Source organism: Phalangium opilio, unplaced genomic scaffold, assembly GCF_054372755.1.
Source record: "Phalangium opilio isolate 3A_F unplaced genomic scaffold, DU_Popi_V2 ptg000081l_1, whole genome shotgun sequence".
Classification (NCBI taxonomy): domain Eukaryota; kingdom Metazoa; phylum Arthropoda; class Arachnida; order Opiliones; family Phalangiidae; genus Phalangium; species Phalangium opilio.
In genome coordinates this window covers 1633526-1654613 of record NW_028324188.1, presented here as the reverse complement: position 1 = coordinate 1654613, position 21088 = coordinate 1633526, and the positions used below count along the sequence as shown (strand labels likewise).

At 37.6% G+C, this 21088-nt stretch overlaps 2 protein-coding genes across 2 annotated transcripts; one reads left to right on the top strand and one right to left on the bottom strand.

Moving 5' to 3' along the window:
- The first annotated feature begins 9067 nt into the window (after positions 1 to 9067).
- On the top strand, positions 9068 to 17583 carry LOC149653892 (uncharacterized). The gene is made up of 4 exons (XM_089846837.1): positions 9068 to 9469; positions 9552 to 9856; positions 13967 to 14422; positions 14490 to 17583. The coding sequence occupies exons 1-4, from the start codon at positions 9193 to 9195 to the stop codon at positions 15297 to 15299; spliced, it is 1848 nt and encodes a 615-aa protein (XP_089702963.1). The 5' UTR covers positions 9068 to 9192; the 3' UTR covers positions 15300 to 17583.
- Positions 17579 to 21003, bottom strand: LOC149653891 (organic cation transporter protein-like). The gene is made up of 11 exons (XM_089846660.1): positions 20815 to 21003; positions 20054 to 20472; positions 19888 to 19991; positions 19673 to 19827; positions 19424 to 19592; positions 19192 to 19339; positions 19046 to 19131; positions 18726 to 18940; positions 18459 to 18640; positions 18258 to 18397; positions 17579 to 18166 (listed from the first exon to the last, which is right to left on the bottom strand). Exons 2-11 carry the CDS (start codon positions 20456 to 20458, stop codon positions 18061 to 18063), a joined length of 1710 nt encoding a protein of 569 aa, XP_089702786.1. The 5' UTR covers positions 20459 to 20472; positions 20815 to 21003; the 3' UTR covers positions 17579 to 18060.
- Positions 21004 to 21088: the final 85 nt, after the last annotated feature.

The window sequence follows — 21088 nt, the reverse complement described above, 5'->3', positions numbered from 1 at the left end:
CACTCAGTGGTTAATTAATTTTGCAGGACTTCTTCCATCTAGCTCCTATTTAGTCTGTATTACAAATTAGGCCTTTGACAGCAGCGCCTCATGCACCAGGCGTATGTCGCTTTACCCTGCGAATCTATGACCTACTTAGGCTATCACTTCAAAATTACAAGCTCCAGTTTCTAAGTTACCAGAATTTAGGTACAAACTTATGGATGGCCAATATATCTTATTAAACTTAAATGGTTTCTTTTCTTAACGGTTCTATATAAAGAAAGGTATGGAGCATGACGTGGTCCCAGGTTTGATAAGAAAACTCTTGAAAGCGATTCTTTAACTTAATTCTGGAGTGTTTTGCGTGCTCCCCTGCCAACTTCAAACTGATATACTTTCTCCCAGGAATTTTAGATTGTAGATTAAGACGGAGGCCCCTGAAGATCAAATCAATTTAAAATCGATAACTTTATTAATTTTTCTTTTTTTCAAAAAAATACCTCGACGATAATTAGGCTTAGCAACAACCTTTTAAACGCTCGTGAGGAATGCAATGCGCGTGCAAAAAATATTCGCGCGCGCGAGTTTAATAATTAAAGGCGCGAAAACTTAACCAATCAGGAGGAAGTTAGATGTCGTTAGTGCCGCGGGATATCTCGATTCAAAGACTATAAAAAACCCGAAAAAGAATTATTCCAAAAATACCTTTTTCCCGCTTTACTCTTTAGGCTCTCGCTCTTGAAACTCTCCATCTACGATTAACGTAAGTTTCTACCGCTTTTAATGTTAAATTGACAATTTAATTAAGGTTATATATAGGTTAATATGGGGTTTATTGATTTATCGGGGCTGGCTTTTTAGGCCTATGATGTAATTGGGTTGCGTGACGTTTTATCTTTGATTAGCCGGCTACGAAAGCCAACTTCTAAGGAGTCAGCCATTTTTTATTCTAAAAATATATATTGTCACTAAGAATAAGAAAATCCCACTGGGGGTCTTGACAAGTTTGAGATGGCGCCAATATATCCTCCCCCAAGTCTTAAGTCATTTTTCCCGCCAAATTTCTCGTGCGATTTTTTTTTATTATTATTTCTTTAGTTTGTTGCACGTGCAGGTTTTTTTATTATTTCTTTAGATTGTTGCACGTGCAAGTTTTTTTTTTATTATTTTATTTTAATTTAAGATGCGATGCTTGTTAAATCGTTTTATTTATTTTATTTCCTAACTTTTCCCGCCAAATTCTCGTAATTTTCGCGCTAAAAACTATTAAAGTGTGTGTGACACATCGCCAATTTATTACTGTTTAAAGTGTACAGCTTTAATTAAACCAAAATTTGCAGTTTATCTTCCTAGAATTGTGAGCGCGATTTAATAAGTAAAACTATAGGCTATAAACCCCAAAATAAAACTTTTGAAAACACAAATTTATGAATGACCCCTTATAGTAAAATAATATAAAATATATTTCCCCTGTAATTCCGTCTTTCCTTTCATACCCCCGGTAGTTCCCGCCTACTTCGCAACGTCACTAACACCTTTCCGTCTCCATTTGAAACCCCTCCCCATTTGGGTATTAACCAATAGGCGTAGGGGGTTTATTTTTCTCCGAAAATTCCATTCCTACATGCAGCATGCGTGTTCCATTTCGATCCAGTGGAAAAAGCTCTTTAAAAGCTGTACAATAGACTAAAATGGGACCCGTGAAATTGTCATAGGTTGAAGGGTGAAAGAGAGAACAGGGGGGAGGGGGAGGAAGCAACCCCCCCCTTCACGTGACGTGACGTCACGCGCGCGAAAAATGTAACGGTACATTTTTATTCGGAAAAATTCTTAGCTCGTGAAATTGCTTCAAAGGAGTTTCCGACTTCGGAAAACGGATTCTCTCTCTCACTCACTCGGAGCTCGTGAATTTTCGACAAAGAAGTTTAATTATAGTTAGGCTTAGTACTTTAAATTTAAATTGGATTTAAGTAGAAGCAGAAGAATAAGTAGAGCCAAGCCAGTGAACCAAAAAGAAAAATAATATGTTGGATTAAAATTGGTGTTCGTTTAATTTAAGTAAGTTTAATCATTTTAATTATATGATGATAATTTCTTTTATGTGTGTTTAAACGTCTTAACAAGTTAGGTAAATATATTGGAATTACGGAATATTAGAAATTTTTAGTTGCAATTGCCTTAAATAGACGTTTTTCTTGTCTATTTTGCTTATTATATGAATATATTAAATTATAAACATCTTTACGCAAGTCCCGAGTTTCAACCTATAAGCTTCCCATGTTAATTTAATTTAAACCCTATTAACTAAATTGATATGTTTTATCTTATAAGTAACGTCTTGTATCGTTAAAGAGTGAGTGAATAGATTATTATTTCTTAGCTGAAATGTTTGAGAATATAAGACATTTTGTAGATAGGGACTTGAATTACGTGAACTGTGGTGTTTTTAGAGCGTCGATCTGCTGCTGGTTCAATTATAACCCCTATCTGGCGTATATATATAGTCAATTTTATAGTGTGAGTGCAGTCGTCAAGCCCCTATGCTTTTGTTAAGGCGCACCTGGACAGGTAGTGTATAGTATAGTAGAGCATTAACCGGTATCATTGGGTGCTCGAATTCAAGGTGCACTGTGCATGCACGACCCAACAGCTGGAAGCCAATTCCTCCCTTTCCCCCATAGAGCTAATTTAAATTTAGGATTTTATAAGATGCTGAGTTTTCTACGATTTGATACAGTACCTATCAAGATATTCTGTAGCTCCAATTCTGTTTACTTGTTAATGTTTTGGGTAAGCCCAAATGTTCTAGACGCCCATGCATGTTCCGGTGACACTTTTTCCACTCATTTTGACCCAAAATAACTTGAGTCCACTTCAAGTGTCCGGAGACTCGATTATATAATGTTATATTATTGCAAAATGCAAATTTTTCTAAGAGTTATTCTGTCCTTAGGTATAGGGTCAACGTTCGACCGCTGGAACAGCGACATTAGGCCTAATTCTAAGGAATAGATTATAGTAAATTGTTCATCGTTTTCGTAAACCTTTACCTGGTACCCAGAATCCCTGGCTTTTGATAAGTATTTTAAAGATAGTGTCAGTAGACAGATTGAAGGGTCACGCCTGGTTGCTGAATTGAGACCTACAGTAACAGTACACATTTTTCAAGTGTATATACTTGACCTTTAGGTTCAGATATGTTTAAGCCTTATTTGTATGCCCCATCCCGTGACACCTTGACCTCGTGTATAGCTTTATGGGTAACGATTCCCACGAACCAAAGTAATCTATTTATTGGAGTGCTTATATAATTCTGCCAAGGGGTAATTAGGGGTTATAGTGAGTCTATTCGATACGCTATACGCTTAAGAGACCCTCCTGTTAAACGGTGGTTCCCTTTCCATTTTTACCTGTATAGTCGGTTTCAACCTTAAAATATACTATTTTTAACAATGAAATAAATGGCTGATTTGGACTTTGTAAGGTTGAATTATAGGAGATATATTGAATCCCTCGTGAACTCGGGCGCGCGCGCTACTGTTTCTCTCCCATCATTTTTGGCGCGTGATGGGATCATATTCATCATCGTTTCCCGCGCGTTTTTTACTTCATTTCCCGGCAGCACGTGCAATATAGCTCGTCTCTTTTGTATTTACTCTGAGCTATAGATCTAATATGTTTATCTTTATGATTATTTTCGTAATTAATCTTTTAAAATATCGTGGGAACCTTAATTTAACTCCGATGTTTATGATTCTTGGAGCAGTTACTCTACGGAATGTGCTATTTTTAAGGGTACCTTCAAATTTTGTCTATTTGCTCTCAAGGAAAATTTATAACCGGTAAAAGATGTACGACTAAATATATAAGTAATTTTTGTGTTATTAAAACTTAATTTGAATGAAACGATATTATTTTAAATGCAATGGGTATGATATTTGGAGCAATTACTCTACGGAATATGATCTTTCTATAGCCACCTTCTAAGTTAACCTATCTTCATTTTATCAAAAGTTATAAGCGATTGAAAATGACCCTTTGTTACATATTATGTAAAATATATAGAAGCTATTATAGAAAATTTATCCAAAATGGCGCCAAGCTCCCTGTACCTTAAGTCTCTCGGACGTTGGTCTGTACTCCCTGCATGTGGAAGCCAATGCGCCTGCGAGGTTTTAAGCCTCCCAATCGATTGGGGCATTCCGTTTGAAAGAGGTCAGCCCGCGCCATAGGTGAGCTCGACTCGAGTCCGGCCGTGATGGACAATTGACCGCCGATACCCACCCCCTCCCCCCACCCTTCCTTTTCGTCCACCATCTCCTCGTTTTCCCCACTCTTTCTCTCTCTCGAGACTTAATTGTCCGGGACATTAAGCATGCAGGAACCCAGTTGGAAAGAGTCGTTTATCGTTTAATGTGAACCCACTTCAATTTTAATGGGAAAAGTTTGACAAAGTTAATTTGTACGCTGCTGCTATGGCTTTATTTATATAATGGTGCTGCTGCCTATTTTTGTACTATATTAGAATAAAGTCGAGCAACAGAACCATAATAGCAACATTAGAAAGTTTAAAATATTAAAGTTGATAACAACCTTTTTTTTTTTTTTTCAAAGAAATTATGATTTTATGGCGCGAGAAAAATGAAGTCACGAGCTTCTTTTCATTGGCCAATTAGCGCGGGTTCGTGTCGCGTGAAATATCATCACGTGCACGTATATATGTTAAGCATAATTTTTAAAATTAGGGTTAACATATATACAGTATAGGTTCAATTGAAACTTAAAACTAAATGGAATTGAAGCGCCTAACATGTCTTAAGGCAGCGCTTCTCAAAGTGTGGTCCGTGGACCGGCACCGGTCCGCGGACATGCGACTCTCTGGTCCGTCATACATAGTTGACAAAAAACCGGTCCGCAAGGTTAAAAAGTTTGAGAAGCGCTGTCTTAAGGTATATCCCTGCCATACGTTGACGCAGACGGTTTGTAGGGGCAAGGTTCTTTGCGTGTAGCTTGAAGATGGCAACCTGACCAGCTGACCATCCCGCTTTTGAACCGTATTTAAATCCTAAATGAGTCACTGTAGTCTGCGATTCTCCTTTGTCGTTTTCGAACTAGCCCCCAGTAAGTCTCTCAGTAGCTCTAACTTATGGTGCATATCTTATAAACTTATGATTACACAATGTTAAATAGTACACACTGTGATGTATTACTTCGTATAACTCCCGCGTGTACTTGTGCACGGAGTACACTGTTGTTTTTTAAATGGCGTCCATCGATTGAAGGAAAGTCGTGAGAAGTGTGTGTGTGTGTGTTCACGGTTCCAGCGTGAATGAATAATAACGTTGAATAAATTATAAAGATGTATTATCGTCCCCCGCCTTACACTTTATTAATACTAGGAATGCGAATAGAGAGACGAGACTCGCGTGATATTTTTTGTTTGCTTAGTCAAAACAATCAACAGTACAGTTATAACACATTTTAGCCCCCCCCCCCACCCCTCAAACCTCGGGCAAGGAAGGGTGTAACGCCAATGGGAAGTATTTAACTTTAGTCTGAAAGAAATTAACTTAAATTTAGTTCAAAATAATCGTATTTGATCGAAGTCAGGGTTCGTAATTGGAGGTCTGAAAAATCATGAATATTTTAGGGAAAATTCATGGATGTTTTCTAGTGAAAGTCATCGATTTCTTTTAAGTAAAATTCATGGGGGTTTTTTTAATTAAAATTCTTGGGGATTTTTTAAGTAAAATTCATGGGGGTTTTTTTTTAATTAAAATTCTTGGGGATTTTTTAAGTAAAATTCATGGGGATTTTTTAAGTAAAATTCATGGGTTTTTTTTAGTACAATTCATGGATTTTTTAGTAAAATTCATGGATTTTTTTAGTAAAATTCATGGATATATATTTAACAAAACTTTATGGGTATTTTTAGCTTTAAATATTTAGTATTTCGATGTAAATTGATACGGAATAATCAACTTTGATTTCAGATGATTTTTTAAAAAAATTATTTATCAAATTAGCAGGCCTATATATTTATTATTTTAATTAAATTGCCAGACTGTGATTTCATTTCTAAATATACCAAATCAAAATTATCCATATAGGTAACGTAGGTACCTAAAGGGTTTAAACACCTTTCCATAGTTTTTCTTTCTCACTAAAAAGCAGACTGGTGCAGCATTTAAATTGATGAAAAAAAAAATATGATTAACATCTGTTAATTTCAACATAGGGGATTGGGGGAAATTGAAAACGATGATTGTTATTGATGTTAGACTACTCTATATATTGCGAAATAACTACTACCCTGGGGTGCCATGGGGCTGCAACACTCTCCAAAACTACATCAATGAATTTATTTCATTTTCCCTTTAATATGTTAACTATTTTATGCTGTTAAGTTCCAGCCAAGGACCGAGGGTAGTTTCTTACGTTAAATTTAATGAAAGGGGTGTCATTGGTAAAACACTCCAATCCAATGTTCAATGTTCATAACTTGCGTGTTAGGGGGTGCATGCATCCCTTACAGTGGTCAAGCAAAATCGACTGGTCATAGAAAGAAGTATAGAGTTATATTTTCCATTCTCAAAATTCAGTTGATTTCCCATTGAACAATCCCATAATTCGGGCTCCCATAATTACACTATCCCTTTTTGGAATGGACACCCCGTGATTCGTACTGTAATATTCATGGGATATTGGAATAAATCATCTTAGTGGAACATTGTGTTCCGCGTGAACGACTATATATATGGTGTCCGGAGATTTTGTCGTAACTGTGGCGGCTCGGAGTGGGTGTAAAGTCGGCCGAGATATCTCATTGTTCTACGGTCCTTTCGTACCTGGACGCGTGCAGACCAGCTCCTTCCTTACCTTTGGGGTCCAGGTGTTATTTTTCCCGTTGCATGCACCGAGTGTGCTCAACCGAGGGTGAACGCGACACAAATTTAAGCGACTATACTTTACCCCGAGCTTCTGAAGTTCATTATACGGTAGCCAGCGTACCACTAAAATTGTCCCAAAATTAATGCCACTCGTCTATAGATTTTTTTGGGGTTACAAGCTGCCTTAATTTAGTTCCGATTTTCATGATACTTGGTGCAATTACTATGTGGAATCTTATCTTTTTAGTGGTATCTTTATTCGGTAAAAGTTTAGAAACGGGGGGATTCTGTAGCCCCCTTTTAAGTTCAACATTATATATTATGATTTGGTTAATTTAATTTTTTGAAACTTCTAACTTCAATTTATTGCCGTGAGCTTAGTTTATCTACAAAGGTGATGATACCTGGTGGGATTACTCTACGAAATCCCCTCTTTCTAATAGTACCTTCGGAATTCCTCTATCTATTCCCAAAGTCAAGATAAATCACCTTTTAATGACAAACTCCAAAAAAAGGTCTCAATTTTTTAAATAATTAGAAAACACTTCCTTTGTCAACATAAATTTGTTAATACTTTATTTTAAAGAAACGTGTATTCAAACTTTATGTTCGTTCCCCGTATATAAAGTTAGCCACTCCCCTTTTTTCTTGGTGTCGTTGATTGACGTGGTTGTGGGCGTGTCCGGATACCGTCGGGAACGGAAAATGGACGTGGAATATATTATTCTCTTTTCTTACATTTCGTGTCGCCTTTATGCGGTGTCGCCCCGTGGTACAATGGGACATCCATTCCTTTTGTGTCGTGTCCCTTCCAATAGAGGCGCCGCCGCTCGCAAGTTCTAATACCCCAATGGCGCACAGGCCCATTCTATTCTATTGAACTTACTTCACGCTTTTTATGGATACCGTCATGGACTTAATCGAGCCCATAGATAGATGTTTGATACCCACAAAATTGGTATGGTATCATATATCCATGAATAATATATATTTTGGTTAAGACATAAGTTTATAAGTGATGTGTTCCTTCCATAAGTATGACACTACTTATACTATTCGTAATGCTAACTGAGAGACTTACAGCTCGAGCTAGTAACTACACTCGGTGGTTAATTAATTTTGCAGGACTTCCATCTAGCTCCTATTTAGTCTGCATTACTAATTAGGCCTTTGACAGCAGCGCCTCATGCACCAGGCGTATGTCGCTCTACCCAGAATCCCTCCTTAAATAGGGTTCGGGAAATACATGGAAAACTCGAGGGAAAATCATTGAAATTTTTTTTTACAATAAAATATTATTCCGGAGCCTATTTTAATCAAAATACGTTTCCTAAGGGTCAATAAGTCATGGAAATCATTGACTAAGCCTTGCAGGGAAAGTCAAGGAAAATCCCGAAAAAGAAAAATGGTTGAATTTGCAAGCGACCATCGTGTTAAAAAATGGTCGATGCATGACATTTTATCGGGAAAATAAATTGGAAAGAATGTCTGGAAAGCATTTAGATTTGAAGATTATGGTTCGGAAATAGCTTAAGATATCATGGGAGGTTTTTACGACCGTTTCGCGTGCACCTCAATTGAATTGCGCCCTGTTTTCCTTTGCCATTTTATAAAGGAAAAGATTCAACACAGAAAACCGTTCTCCCCCTCCCATCCCCCCAAAGTCCACTTTCTACTTTGATTACACTATCGTACAATAGTCTACTATATCCTCTCTCCTTTTAGATGGACCATTTCGACCGACTTCCCATCCGCCTTTAAACCCCCAAGATTGAAGTTGAATTAGGCCTAAATATACTAGTAACTGATAGCTCTCTAAACTTGTATCAAAATAATCTATTGACAGCGCGTGATTAAGCGTGAAGCGCGAGCGAGAAACTTTTTATGGATGGTCACGTGGCACGTGCTTTGTTTGAAATGATTTCGTTCTTTCGCGCCAGAATTTGACACCGGTTTTGTTGAAAGCCAACATTTAGGGGGTTTTCCAGCCCATGTTATTTCTATAGGCGCCTGTAGAAATGTTTAACCCGCAATACGCCCGTGTTCAGGGGCAATATGTGTTTATAAAATTGGTCCTAACTTTGTTAATTCTGGTCCAATTTGGACCTAATTTGCACCATTTTCTAGCGCGTAATTAACTCTATACGTGGAAAATTACATAAAACTAACTGAAATATTTAATTTAATTTCAGATTTTAAACTAATTTCGTCTGACCCGAAACGAAAAATCATCACGAATTTTCTCGAGGTTACCTTATTTGGTTCTGGGGGGTACTCCCTCTTTGACCCCCCTGAACTTTGACCTTTATTAAAAAAAACAATGCCTCTACAAACGATCTCCAAGTCGCAAATGGCGGAGAAATTGCAACAAAATTGGCAACAAAGCAGTTTGGGTTCCGATTCGAATTCATTCGTCTCCACTTCGATGGGAACGCACAACGTGGACGATGGACTGACCAGTTTAAATTGGTTACAGAATTTAAATATTATGACGAGGATGGGGGCTCCAACCCCTCCTACGCCCCCCGCCAGCCCCATTCCCATTTGCTCAGCTTCAACTCTTCCCGTTGCCCACAAGTCTTCGCCTGATTTCAAAAGTAAGTCATTTTCTTAGAAAATAACTAGAATAAAGTTAAATATACCACGTGAAAGAACGCAAAATTTCAATTAACTTTGCAGATAAAATTTTGGATCGACCATTTCGTCGAGATGGTCTCCCCGCGACCCTAAGCTCCTCTGTGTCCGCTAAAAGTAATTGCTCCGACGTCAGTACATCGACTGCCCTGTGTAATCGAAGCGCCAGTATTTTACTTAACGAGGAGACTGACTATAAGAATGATGGTAGCGCCAAACCCCCCTATTCTTACGCCACCCTCATCTGCATGGCCATGTACACCAACAAGAACAAGATGACCCTGTCCGCCATTTACAAATGGATAAGGGAAAACTTTGTCTACTACAGAAACGCCGATCCCAGTTGGCAGGTTAGTTCAATTACCTTATAATTACGAACACCTTACTCTAGCCCATACTGCTTTTAAACTCCGAATAATGGTGCCTTTGAGAGGGGAGAGACAGTTCGGTCCGTATCCCAGGGACATTACCTACCTTCTAGGGCACCCTCGATTTTGTCATTTTCGCTGGGGCCCACAAACTTTAGAAATTTTACTTGTCATGAAAATCATTACCCAAGGCCCAAGATGGGACCCCGTAGTTAAGAATGGTTTTATTTTTGGGGGCCACAATGACACTTGTAAACCTAAGCCCTTCAAATAACGTTAATCGGGCCTTTTACGTTAAGCCTTGGCTCTGAGAATTAAGGGATGGTCAAGCGGGCTCGCGTCCATCTAGGAAGGAGTAAAGTCTGGCTGGACTCTAGGAGTCTGGGGGGGGGGGGTTCTCATTTTGGAAACTGTAGTCTATCTTCGATCGTTCAGCTCAGGCCGCGTGACGTCGACGTTTCTCTTCCGATGAAATGAAATTCAGCCTGCATGAGCAGCATTACGCATGCGTCGGGGATCTGTCGTGCTGGTATTCGCCAGAATCATTTCTGAATTTTTGCTGTTGACGAGTACGCGTTCGTTGGCCGCCATCACTACCCCTGGAGTACGATCGAAAACCCCACGCCCCACGGACCCTAACCCCCCTCCCCCAGGGACACTTAAAATTGACGCCATTATGTTATAAAAAATATATATATTTACATACATACAAGTAGGATTTCCAGGAAATTTTAGGCCTACTCTATAGGTAATAAATCTCAGTACCAATTTTGATGACCTAAGCTCCGAGTGTCCCGGGTTATTTTGAGAAATGGTGTAAGAATTGCTTTTACTTCACCGTGTAGCACTTATCTTGGTGTTAATGGTTAAAAGTCGGTACCCATTGACCGTAAGAAACAAAACCTAACCTAAGCCTAACACTATAGTTGGTCAGGTTGCCATCTTTTCTCCGGTGTTAAGCCTAATTTTTAAAGCACGCGCTGTTATATTATTAATTTGTCTCGAGCGGCGCCAAAACTTTAAAAAAATCTACGCGTGCTTTTTTTCCCGCAAAAACTCGAGTCCCTAAATTTGGCGCGTTCTGTGAGAAAGGAGATAGCTTTGGGATTTGGCTTCTAAATAATGCCAATTGTCATTAAGTACTCTTGGCGCCCACTGTATTTACTGGAGTGAATATATATAAGCAACTCATTTTACGGTCTCCCTATACCCGGCCATCAAACGCTTTCCCATCAAAGTACCCTAATTTTCTTCTCGTGTCAGTTTAACTTGGCATTGGTATCGAAGGTAGTCGGACCCTTTCTCTATCTAATCTTTTAGTTTAGGCTTAGCGATGGTATACCTGGTTCGTTTGGATGAATATCGCCCATCACGCTACTGTCGCCCTTCTGGCTGCAACCTCTGTACCAATTACAGTATTCGTTGTTGAGGTTTAGGTTTAATACGGAGTTAGTATAATAATATTGAGGTATTCTCCGGTTGGGATGGTTTTTTATTTCATCATCTCAATGGGAAGGGGGAAACAGTTTCCGTTTTAGGTCTAGCGTATTAAACAAGAAGTACCTGTGGAATATGCTATGATATTAAGTTAACCCTTCTTCACTTAAGTACTAGCTAAAATTTAATATTTTTTGAAAGTACCTTTTTACGGAGTTGACAATACCTGGAAACGTCCGGGAATTTGAAAAAAGAGTCTCAGGGAATTTTTAAATTTCATACTTGCTAGGGGTCATTTTCACCTATGACACGAAGTACTTAATATATTTCCATCATTATTTAACTGACTTTTCTATAGTTACAATTAAAGCTGCTCAATTAATGTTGGTCAGGGAAAATTAATTAATGACTTTAGACGGTAATTAGGGAATATTAACACTTAAACAAACAACCAGTTGCATCCAAAACATTTTACTTTTAACATTAGATCCCCTTTAGAAAATTATAGTAGAAAACTTAACAAGAAAATTAATTGACACGAAATGGAATATCATAAGACCCCCGTATGGCAACCTTCTCCGTGGTAGACATACCTGTCTTATATATTTTCTCCATAATCAGACTCACCTGTCCCCCTTTCTCATTAACATGCATGCGAGTGGGGGCCAACTGCCACATAATTCGTGGATTGGGGGGGGGGCTAGGGAGAGCTTGGGTGAACGGGGTTCCACTCAAAGTCGCTCTCAAGAGATCGTTTAGTAGCAAAGTGCCTTGGCAGATTATTATTTCGGCTCCTGTTCGGCCAACGATGGGGGGAAACTCCCCTTTATGAACCCCTACCTCCGCTTCCCCGAACCCTTGGGGAAACTACTAGCTTTTTTAAACGTCGTAATCATCTAGGGATGGATTAGAATTGGATCACGGTCCGGGGACCATTATATTAGGAATATAGTTTTGTATTTACGCTTTAGTTAACAATTTTTTAAGGAACTATGGGTAAATTATTTTAAATTTTAATTAGGCATATAGATAGAGTTAATTATGGGCTACAAAATGGTGAAAATTAGGTCGAAATCGGACCAGAATTAACAAAGTTATGGTTAGTTTTATAAACGCAAGTCGCTCCCATAGGATTAGCATTACCCTGGTGGGTGACTTCACCCGGTAAACACGGGTGTATTGCGGGTTAAACATTTCTACAGGCGCTCATAGAAATAACATGGGCTGGAAAACCCCTAAATGTCGGCTTTCCTCAATATACTTTCTATATTTAATATAATTTTAATTTTTAAAAGAAATGAAGCAATTGTAGAATTTCCCGCCATAAATCGATTTTGACTGTCTCTAATGTAAAATATAAATACAGATAATTCAAGGTATCTTTCGACCCATCGCTACCTTTGTATACAATGCCAAAAAAGCTCGAATCGAATCAGTCCCTAAGCCTAAAATATCAACCTAACTCCGTAGTAACGGTGGTAGTTGTCGCTAAGCCTAACACGTACCACGATAAAAATTGAAAACGTTCTTGGTCGCGTGACTAAAATTGGCGGGAAATAAAATGGACTATTTCCGTTAGTTTGATACGTAGCGCGTGCTACGCTCTTTGAGGGTTAGGCTTATCAAAGGCGGGAAATATGTTGGCACGCGCTTGTGAATGACGAAGTCTATCGAGCTCGTGCGAGGTCACTTGGCGCGAGCGGGTCACGCTATTCCTACTCGGCGTCGCCATCCGGAGCAAAAGTAGGTTTAGACATACTGAAGCCTAGAAATACCTTAGAGTTTTAAGGCTCGAGATAAAAATACACTGTTTATGATATCTATGAATTAGTTCTGAAATAGAGTTAGAAGTTTCGGTTCTTTTCATAAGAAAATTTCAATAAAATTAATAGGGAAAGTGTGTATGTATAGTCGTGGGGTTAACCACACCCTCTAGTTTAAGAATTACGTGTACAATTTTAGTACTACGATTACGGGGAGTGGTTAATCCCTCGTGTATTGAAAAATAGGATCTGGGCCATTTTTTATATATGTAAATTTTGATATATAGAAACTTAGTTTTATGGTTTTAGTATATTATTATTATATAAAACAAACTTCTAGGGTTATAACGTTTGCGAAATATAAAAGTTTTTCATACTTTATATTCATTCAAATTGGGCCTATTTTCCATATTGAAAACGAATGAATTTCCAGACTATATTATGATAATATCAGGGTTGTCACACTACCTGGAAACGTCAGCTAGGAATTTGATTTTTAAATTAAAAATACCCTGCACTGTGTATTGCTTTTACAAGATGAATTGAAATCCGAGTGATTCATTTTTCTTCAAATGACATTTCGAGTTTGTCAACCTCTAGCTGCATTCCCCCAACTCCAACTTCAGTACAGACTGCGAAAGATAAATAATAATAACAATAATAGTAATGGTGTATCGAGTGAAAGAATTGATCGGTGTGATTAATTTTAGTTCATCTGTCGATTATTCAATGTTAATGTCAATAGCACCTGGATCTCATTGCTGTTCAATGCCCTTGCCATTCTTGTATTTCGTGAATCTATTCCCGCCCTCATTCTCCCATGAATATCAATACAGTCTTATCCCCCCCCTGATGACTCTACATATGGTTTTTGTCGTATTTCGAACTGTAGAATTCAATTCGTCACAATCTCTCCTTGAACAAATGTTTCATCAAAGTACCACGTAGTAAAGACGAACCGGGTAAAGGTGGTTTTTGGCGACTGGACCCCGAGTACGCCGAGTCACTGGTTGATGGCGTCTTCAAAAAACGTCGAAACGCGTCCCAGAAAAGCAGCGCGAATAATTTCGGAACTCAAGGTGGAACCATTACGGGACCACCTACCTCGAAAAAGTCCAAGAAGGACTCGAAAGGAACGGTCGGCAAGGGTCCATCTCAAAGTCTAATTTCCGCTCGATCCAAAGCCATAGCCGATGCCATCAGTTTGGCTAAAGCCGAAGCCGAAGCTACAGTCACTGTTCTTAGTCAAAATATCAAACCCGAACCCGAAACGCCGCCTAGTTCCACAGCGTCCTCGTACGCCGAAACTCAAGAAGCGATCGCTTCCATTGTTGAAGCTAATAATATGGTAAGTTGTTGTTGGCTTGGCGAAAGAGGGGTTTAAGGCGCGATATAACCTCTATGGTCTTTTATAGTTGGACCAGAGTTTCGTCACCTCGTACGAATCAGTTCCACGCGTCATTGTGGAACGTGTCCTTCAACTGGACCCCTTGGGACCCCTGGCCTGTCAAAGTGTCAGCGTTGACGAGACGTGCGACATCGGTGAGGCATTCCGCGGAGATTTGTGTTGGAACAGCATTTTGACCGATACCGAATTGGATCTGGAATCATTCGAAAAATACCGAGTGGTGGAAGAAGGCACGGTTAACGGAAGTTACGACAACGCCGTCAATACGGAAGTGACGTCATTAGATTCCAGCAGCGTCGTCAGAGTAACGGACGAATCGACCGTCATGGATTTTAAGTTTTTTCCGACTTCCGAAGTCGGTTGCGCCGATTTGACCAGCGATTTCGGATTGGCGAGTAACGTCTCCATTGACGTTGTCTCCGATTTGGTTAATAACGACGTGGCCGTGACGACAACGTCATCGCCGCCTCCTGATTGGTGGGCTTGTTTCGGCCAATCGGGGATGAATGATTTTTTGAGTCTTTCCCAATCGTTGCTCAACATGCCGACCGCTTCGCCGGCCAATCAGAACGTCTCTTCTTTGAATGACGTCACGAATACCGGAAACGCGCAAACTACGACCACTTCCGTCGGGGGTGAAGTGTCTTTAACCTCTTTGACAGCCGCTGATACCGTTTTTAGCGGGGTCGTGAACTTTGACCCGACTCAAGGAGGTCAAACGCGGGACGAAAGACCTTGGGCGGAATGCAAAGCCGCTCTCGAAGCGGCCGCTTTGGAGTTGGAAAGTTTGGCCGAATTACAACCGTCCAATTATTGACAGTTATCTTAAAAACTGCTGGTTTAATTCAGTTCAGTTCAAGAAGTGAAAAAAAAAATATTATTAAACCCCGCCCCGGTGAAACGTGAGCATAGGACCGTCCAGGTTTGATATTTGTTATTTTTTATTAATATTATTTTTTAATTTACGGTGACGTTTGCGTGACGTCATTTAAAGGTAAGGTAAAACCCGTTAATTTAAAGGAAAAGTATATCCTGGTAATTTAAGGTTTATACTCCTTGGAATTTCTTCAAGAATAAGAGCGCTCAAATATTTAATAGCATTTAATTTTAGTATTTAATATTAACGTGTCAGAAATTAAATAATTAGTCATTTAATTCTGATATAATCAAATTCAATTTCTTGCCATTTTTAAAAACAGAATTATATTAATATATTTATTATTCTTGTCTTTAAATCGTGCGCGGAAAGGTAATTAATTAATTAATTACCTTAGTAATCCGTCCCTTAATTACCATCCCTGGGTAATTAGTAATTATAGCAAAAAAAATGGCGATTTGAAATTTAAAAAAAAAAAAAAGATATATATTACCGTCCATACAGGTAAGGGCAGATACTTGCCTTTAACTGTATTAATCTCTATGGGAATTTAACAAGGAGTGCCACTACTCTCTATACTTCCGACCTCATTGAAAATGATCAAAAAAACTATTTAAAAAGTGAATTTGAAAAAATTAATGAAAAAATTGGCGTTTTAACATTGAAAACTATTTAAGCCTTTGGTGTTCGTATCTCTACATTATAAAAAAAAATAATACTCGTCATGTGACCTTTGACCCTTCTTCTATATTGCCATATATTTATAAATTGAAATATTTAAACCCCGCCCCCTCCTCCTTCTATAGTTGTATAGCTACTTAATTTAAATATATAATATAAAAACAAAATGGCGTCCAGTCTACGATCGAATTTGGATTTTTTGGATAAAAAAAAAGGTTTTTGAAGGTTTGATTGGTTTATAAGTCATACAATATATGAAGCTAGTCAATTCATTTTTGCTCATTAACATATATACCTAACTAATTAATTAATTAATAATAATTATACATTATAATCCGAAATTAACAATTAATCCTTTTGTAAATACTAACGTTTCTTCTCTCGGTGACCTTTTAACCTCTTTCTGTTCTTATTAGACCTTCAAAATGACGCTAATTAAGTCAAAATCGGTCAAAAAATTAATTTATTTTTGACCTATTTTAACCTAATTTGAATAATTTTGTAAAAATCTTATCTATCTTTAATTTAATTAGATTTAAATTTAATTCTTTTAATTATACGACTTAAATACATTATAAGCCGTCCAAATTTGCCTTTCTTTTTTATATTTTTAATTTTTTTTTAAAAAAATAAATTAATATTTATTACTAAAATTAATTAAAATTAAAAAATAATTATAATAATATAGCAGAAGTTTAAAAAAAATAAAAAATTAAGAGGAAATTTGCTCAAAATTTCTAGATCTTCCGTCCGTCGTATCTGATATTACAAATTTTACTCGAAAAGAAAATGGAATATGTACAAAAAAAAAGAGATCGATTAGTGGGCGATATTTATTGGCCGATCGATTATGATACGATAATTACGTAGACAGACGATAATGATCGATACTGTTTTATTTTTTCTCCTTCTTTTTCGATCGTACATAAATTATCGTTATAATCTGAAAAATTGCGGTCAAAATTTGTCAATTAATGAAACGAAACGAAAAAATGAAAAATATATTCTTCCTTTTTCTCTATGACCTTTGAACCCCCGTCCCTTATACGTATATTTGTGTCTCCTAAAAAATCAATTATCATTAAAGATTAAATAACATTAGCCTTCATTATTAAAATAATTACGATTAAATGAAAGAAATTTAAAAAACCAAAGTGAAATCGAATTAATAAACTTACCTTCTCTGAAGAAACTTTTTGCGAATTTTTTATAGTTTAGTTTTATTTTTTTATTTTTTTTTTGAAATCGCGTGAATTTAATTGAAATCTCGCGAAAAATTCACGTGAAATGAAATCTAGGGAAAAATTCACGTGAAATTAAATGAAATCTCGCGAAAAATCACGTGAAATTAATAGAAATCTCGCGAAAAATTCACGTGAAATTTATTAAATTGTCTCGTGACTTGATAAAGAAAATTCACGTGAAAATTCATGCTCTTTTAGTAAATTTTAAATTGACTCGAAATCGATGAAAAAAATTAATTTCAACCAAGAAGGTCTGTTTTATAATTAATTAATAAATTATGAATAAAATTAATTATAACGCTATAATTAAGAGATAAAGAAAAGCCGTCCTAATTATCAGAGAATTAAAAATAATCCAATCAATATTTTGGTATTTTAAAATGAAAGTTAAACAAACCATAAATTAATCTAGCTTAATTAAATGAAAATAAACATAATAATATCGAAACGTTTTTTCGCATTAGACGAGAAAGAAACCAATATACTTACCCTTTAAATTAAATTAAATAATTGATCGTAAAATTTTTAATCGATTCGAAGAAAATTAATCGATGTTTTATAGAAAGAAATTAAATTAATGATTAAAATACTTAACCCGTCCAGATTAAAATAAAATAAAGAAAAACCCGTCCGAAAATAATTAAATTAAATCATAAGAATATAATAAAACAAGAACATTTTACGTGTATAAAAAATAATGATTACAAACATAATATTCGTAATTATATTAATATAAACTCGGTTAAATTTCCACATTATTTTAATATTAATTAAAACTAATTATTATCATTTGGTTTGGGGAAAGATGTTAGGGTAAAAATGGGGTTATCTATTTCGCCATTTTCATTCTCATCTTCCTTTTTCTTAACGCTTCCATTATTCCTGTAATAACGCGATTAAATTCATGTTATCTTTAATGCATTTGCCAGTAAGGATAACGTGAATTTAAATTATACTGTGCATGAATATTTACCTGGTAAATAATTCCCCCTGTTCTACGGTTTCCAAGAGAGCCTCGCCTTTAGTTTCGGGTAACATAAGTATGGTCAATCCAGTGGTCAAGGAAAGAACACCGAAAATACCCAAAGGAATCATGAAATCATTCCAGGCGCCCTAATTAGTTAGATAAGTTAATTAGCGCCCCTTATTAATTAAATAGGTATGGATTGAGTACCAATTCCTTCATAAAAGGTGACGTCATCGAACCGAACCGGGCAAAAACGGAAGCGGAAGTAAGTCCTACACTCCTGACTTCCGTTGGGAATATTTCGGAAGAGAAAATGTAGGAACCGTTGAAACAACCCGATATGAAGGACATGGCGATCGTGGCCAAGGTAATTCGGACCCATAGGAGATCTGCAACATTATTGCCGGATCTCTTAATTGCTCTTGGTCAAGTGTCACAACGTTAGCGACACTAAATATCGCGCTGGTCACTTACTATTTGTGAATGGAATGGCGCAAAAGCTAGCCAATCCGGCTATGATCATCCCACCGGAAATGGTCGTTCTACGTCCTAACTTGTTCATCGTGTAGATCGACAAGAAATTACCGGGGATTTGACAAGCTCCAAAAATGGCGAAGTTTATGAATAAATTACCGCCCAAGTCGCCAGCGTTGAAGGATAAACCGTAGAAGACAAAGGCCACCACGAACCTGTAAGTGTTAACTTATAGGCTACGTATCCTATACCAAATGTTTTATCCCGCTTCTCAGCAAGTAAACGTAATTATAGTGCTAAGCCTATTTCTCTAAACTTACCATTGAAAGAAGAGAATAAGGGATTTTTTTCTCATGTTCGGGTTCTTCAAAACCATAAATATCCTGAAACCTTTGGCCCCGGTATTCTGTTAGAAAAAAGGACTTTATGTATCCTTAGTTTTGCCGAGTAGAAAGGCGTTAAATACCTTTTTGATCTTGGACGCTAGAATTTTAACGGTATTTTCGGGGTTTTGTAAAACCAATCCGTTCCAAGAAGCGGCTTTAGCCAGGACCTTGGCGGCCTCTTCGTACCTCTCATTGGTAATTAACCATCTTGGTGACTCGGGGGCAATCCTGAAAGAATGTACTTACAATTACTGTGGTAGAAGTTAGAACCGCGTGATATTAGGCCATCTTGACCTTCAGCCTTATACTTACAAACAAACTAGGAACAGCAATACAACAGGCGCCGTAATGGTCAGTTGCAACTCGAACCAGTCCCTAAGGAAATACGCTATCCCTGGTAAGCTCATGTATCCCAAGACAAAACCAATCTTAGCCATGGTCCCGACAACTGGTCGTTGTTTATTACCAAAAACTTCCATGGCTGTTGGGAGGTGTTAACGGTAGAGATACGTTACATTGGGTTTACTTGACCCCTTCTACGATTGACCCCACGTACTTAACTGAGAATATAGCTGGCATTCATGGCACCTGTTCGACCAAACGCGACGAAAAATCGCGTAATGGCGAATATGGCGTAGTTTGGCGCGAACGCGTTGGTTATCGCGGCTACTATGAAGATTATACCGGATACAATCAAAACGGGTCGGCGACCGAATCTTTAAAGGTCACGGGGTCACAATGACATCTTGTTATAAGTAAATCATTTAATTACTTACTTATCGGCTAGGTTACCCATGACTAAACAAGCCGATAGAAAACCCAACATGTAAACTGTTTTTAACATAGAGGTCATCCAAGAATAATCACAGACTAAGTCCCACTGTGAGAGCGTTAATTGAATCAAAATATTCGTGTAAAGTTTAAAGTTATTCATTAGTTTACCTTTTCGGTTATGGTTGACGCAAAAACGGAATGGTCGTACTCCCATTTGTCGCAAAATTGCGTCACGGCACTTCCGTTTGTAACCCAAAGGTCATGGTACGCTTTATCAGTTGGTCTCCCGCATTTACGGGTGACGTTTCTCCAATCATCGTGGGTTAAGTTAGCCCAGGGTCCCTGGTCAGGTTGGGCGCACCAATGGTCGACCTTTGGGGCCGTGAAAGTCCCCGCGAAATTATGAAAAGCACCTAAGAACTTTGTGGCGAATGCGATGCTGAAAATGAACATCTGCCATTTACCCGAACCCCCAATGACATCAGTCACCTCCTCGGGGTTTTGGAGATTTTTCTTGGGGTCAAATGTTTGACCCCCGGAGAGTTGTTTGCTGTTAAGTGTATCGGACACCATTATCGGTGTTAGGACTGAAAGAAATGCGGATCAAATTCGTTAAACTCTCGTTTGTAATTAATAGTTTATAGATTGTGAAATTATCTATGGAAATCAGTCTTAATGACTTGTAAGTAGAATTTATCAGATTACGAAGTATCATATTTCAATAAGGAACCGAGTTTCGTTTTTGAATCCATCCATAGCCAATAGAATTAAAGGGAAGGGGGAGTGGGGAAAACATGCAATGACGTCATTGTGATTATTTACAAGTTCAATAAACGATTGAATGTAAATCGATACAAGAACAGGAGTTCATGAACTCCTGACAAGTAATTTATAAATGTTTTTCAAGATTGAAACTGTCTACAACTTACCTCATAAACAAAAATGTTTCAACTAGTTATATTTCCTGTTTTCGCTGTTTTTAAAAACTGAACAAATTATACTTTTATTCCATTGTGTAAAGACTGCTGTTCAAACTTAAAGGAAAACTTAATCCCACTTCTTTCCCGTGTTGAATAATAATAATGCCATCCGAAGTTTTCATCGCTAAATCATCAACATTCGGGTCTCCCTTGAAGGCTAAACCGATTATTCAATCGTTGGTAGAGTTAATATAGGCCTATCGTTAGATTGTCCATTGTACGA

What these genes read in the sequence shown, in the direction of transcription:
- LOC149653892 (XM_089846837.1), top strand. Translation starts at nt 9,193, where the DNA reads ATGCCTCTACAAACGATCTCCAAGTCGCAAATGGCGGAGAAATTGCAA. An exon ending in GTCTTCGCCTGATTTCAAAA is followed by an intron (nt 9,470 to 9,551) that starts GTAAGTCATTTT and finishes TTAACTTTGCAG; the next exon opens with ATAAAATTTTGGATCGACCA. An exon ending in TTGTTGAAGCTAATAATATG is followed by an intron (nt 14,423 to 14,489) that starts GTAAGTTGTTGT and finishes GGTCTTTTATAG; the next exon opens with TTGGACCAGAGTTTCGTCAC.
- LOC149653891 (XM_089846660.1), bottom strand. Translation starts at nt 20,458, where the DNA reads ATGGTGTCCGATACACTTAACAGCAAACAACTCTCCGGGGGTCAAACA. An exon ending in ATGGGTAACCTAGCCGATAA is followed by an intron (nt 19,828 to 19,887) that starts GTAAGTAATTAA and finishes TGACCTTTAAAG; the next exon opens with ATTCGGTCGCCGACCCGTTT. An exon ending in TAGCGTCCAAGATCAAAAAG is followed by an intron (nt 19,132 to 19,191) that starts GTATTTAACGCC and finishes TTTTTCTAACAG; the next exon opens with AATACCGGGGCCAAAGGTTT.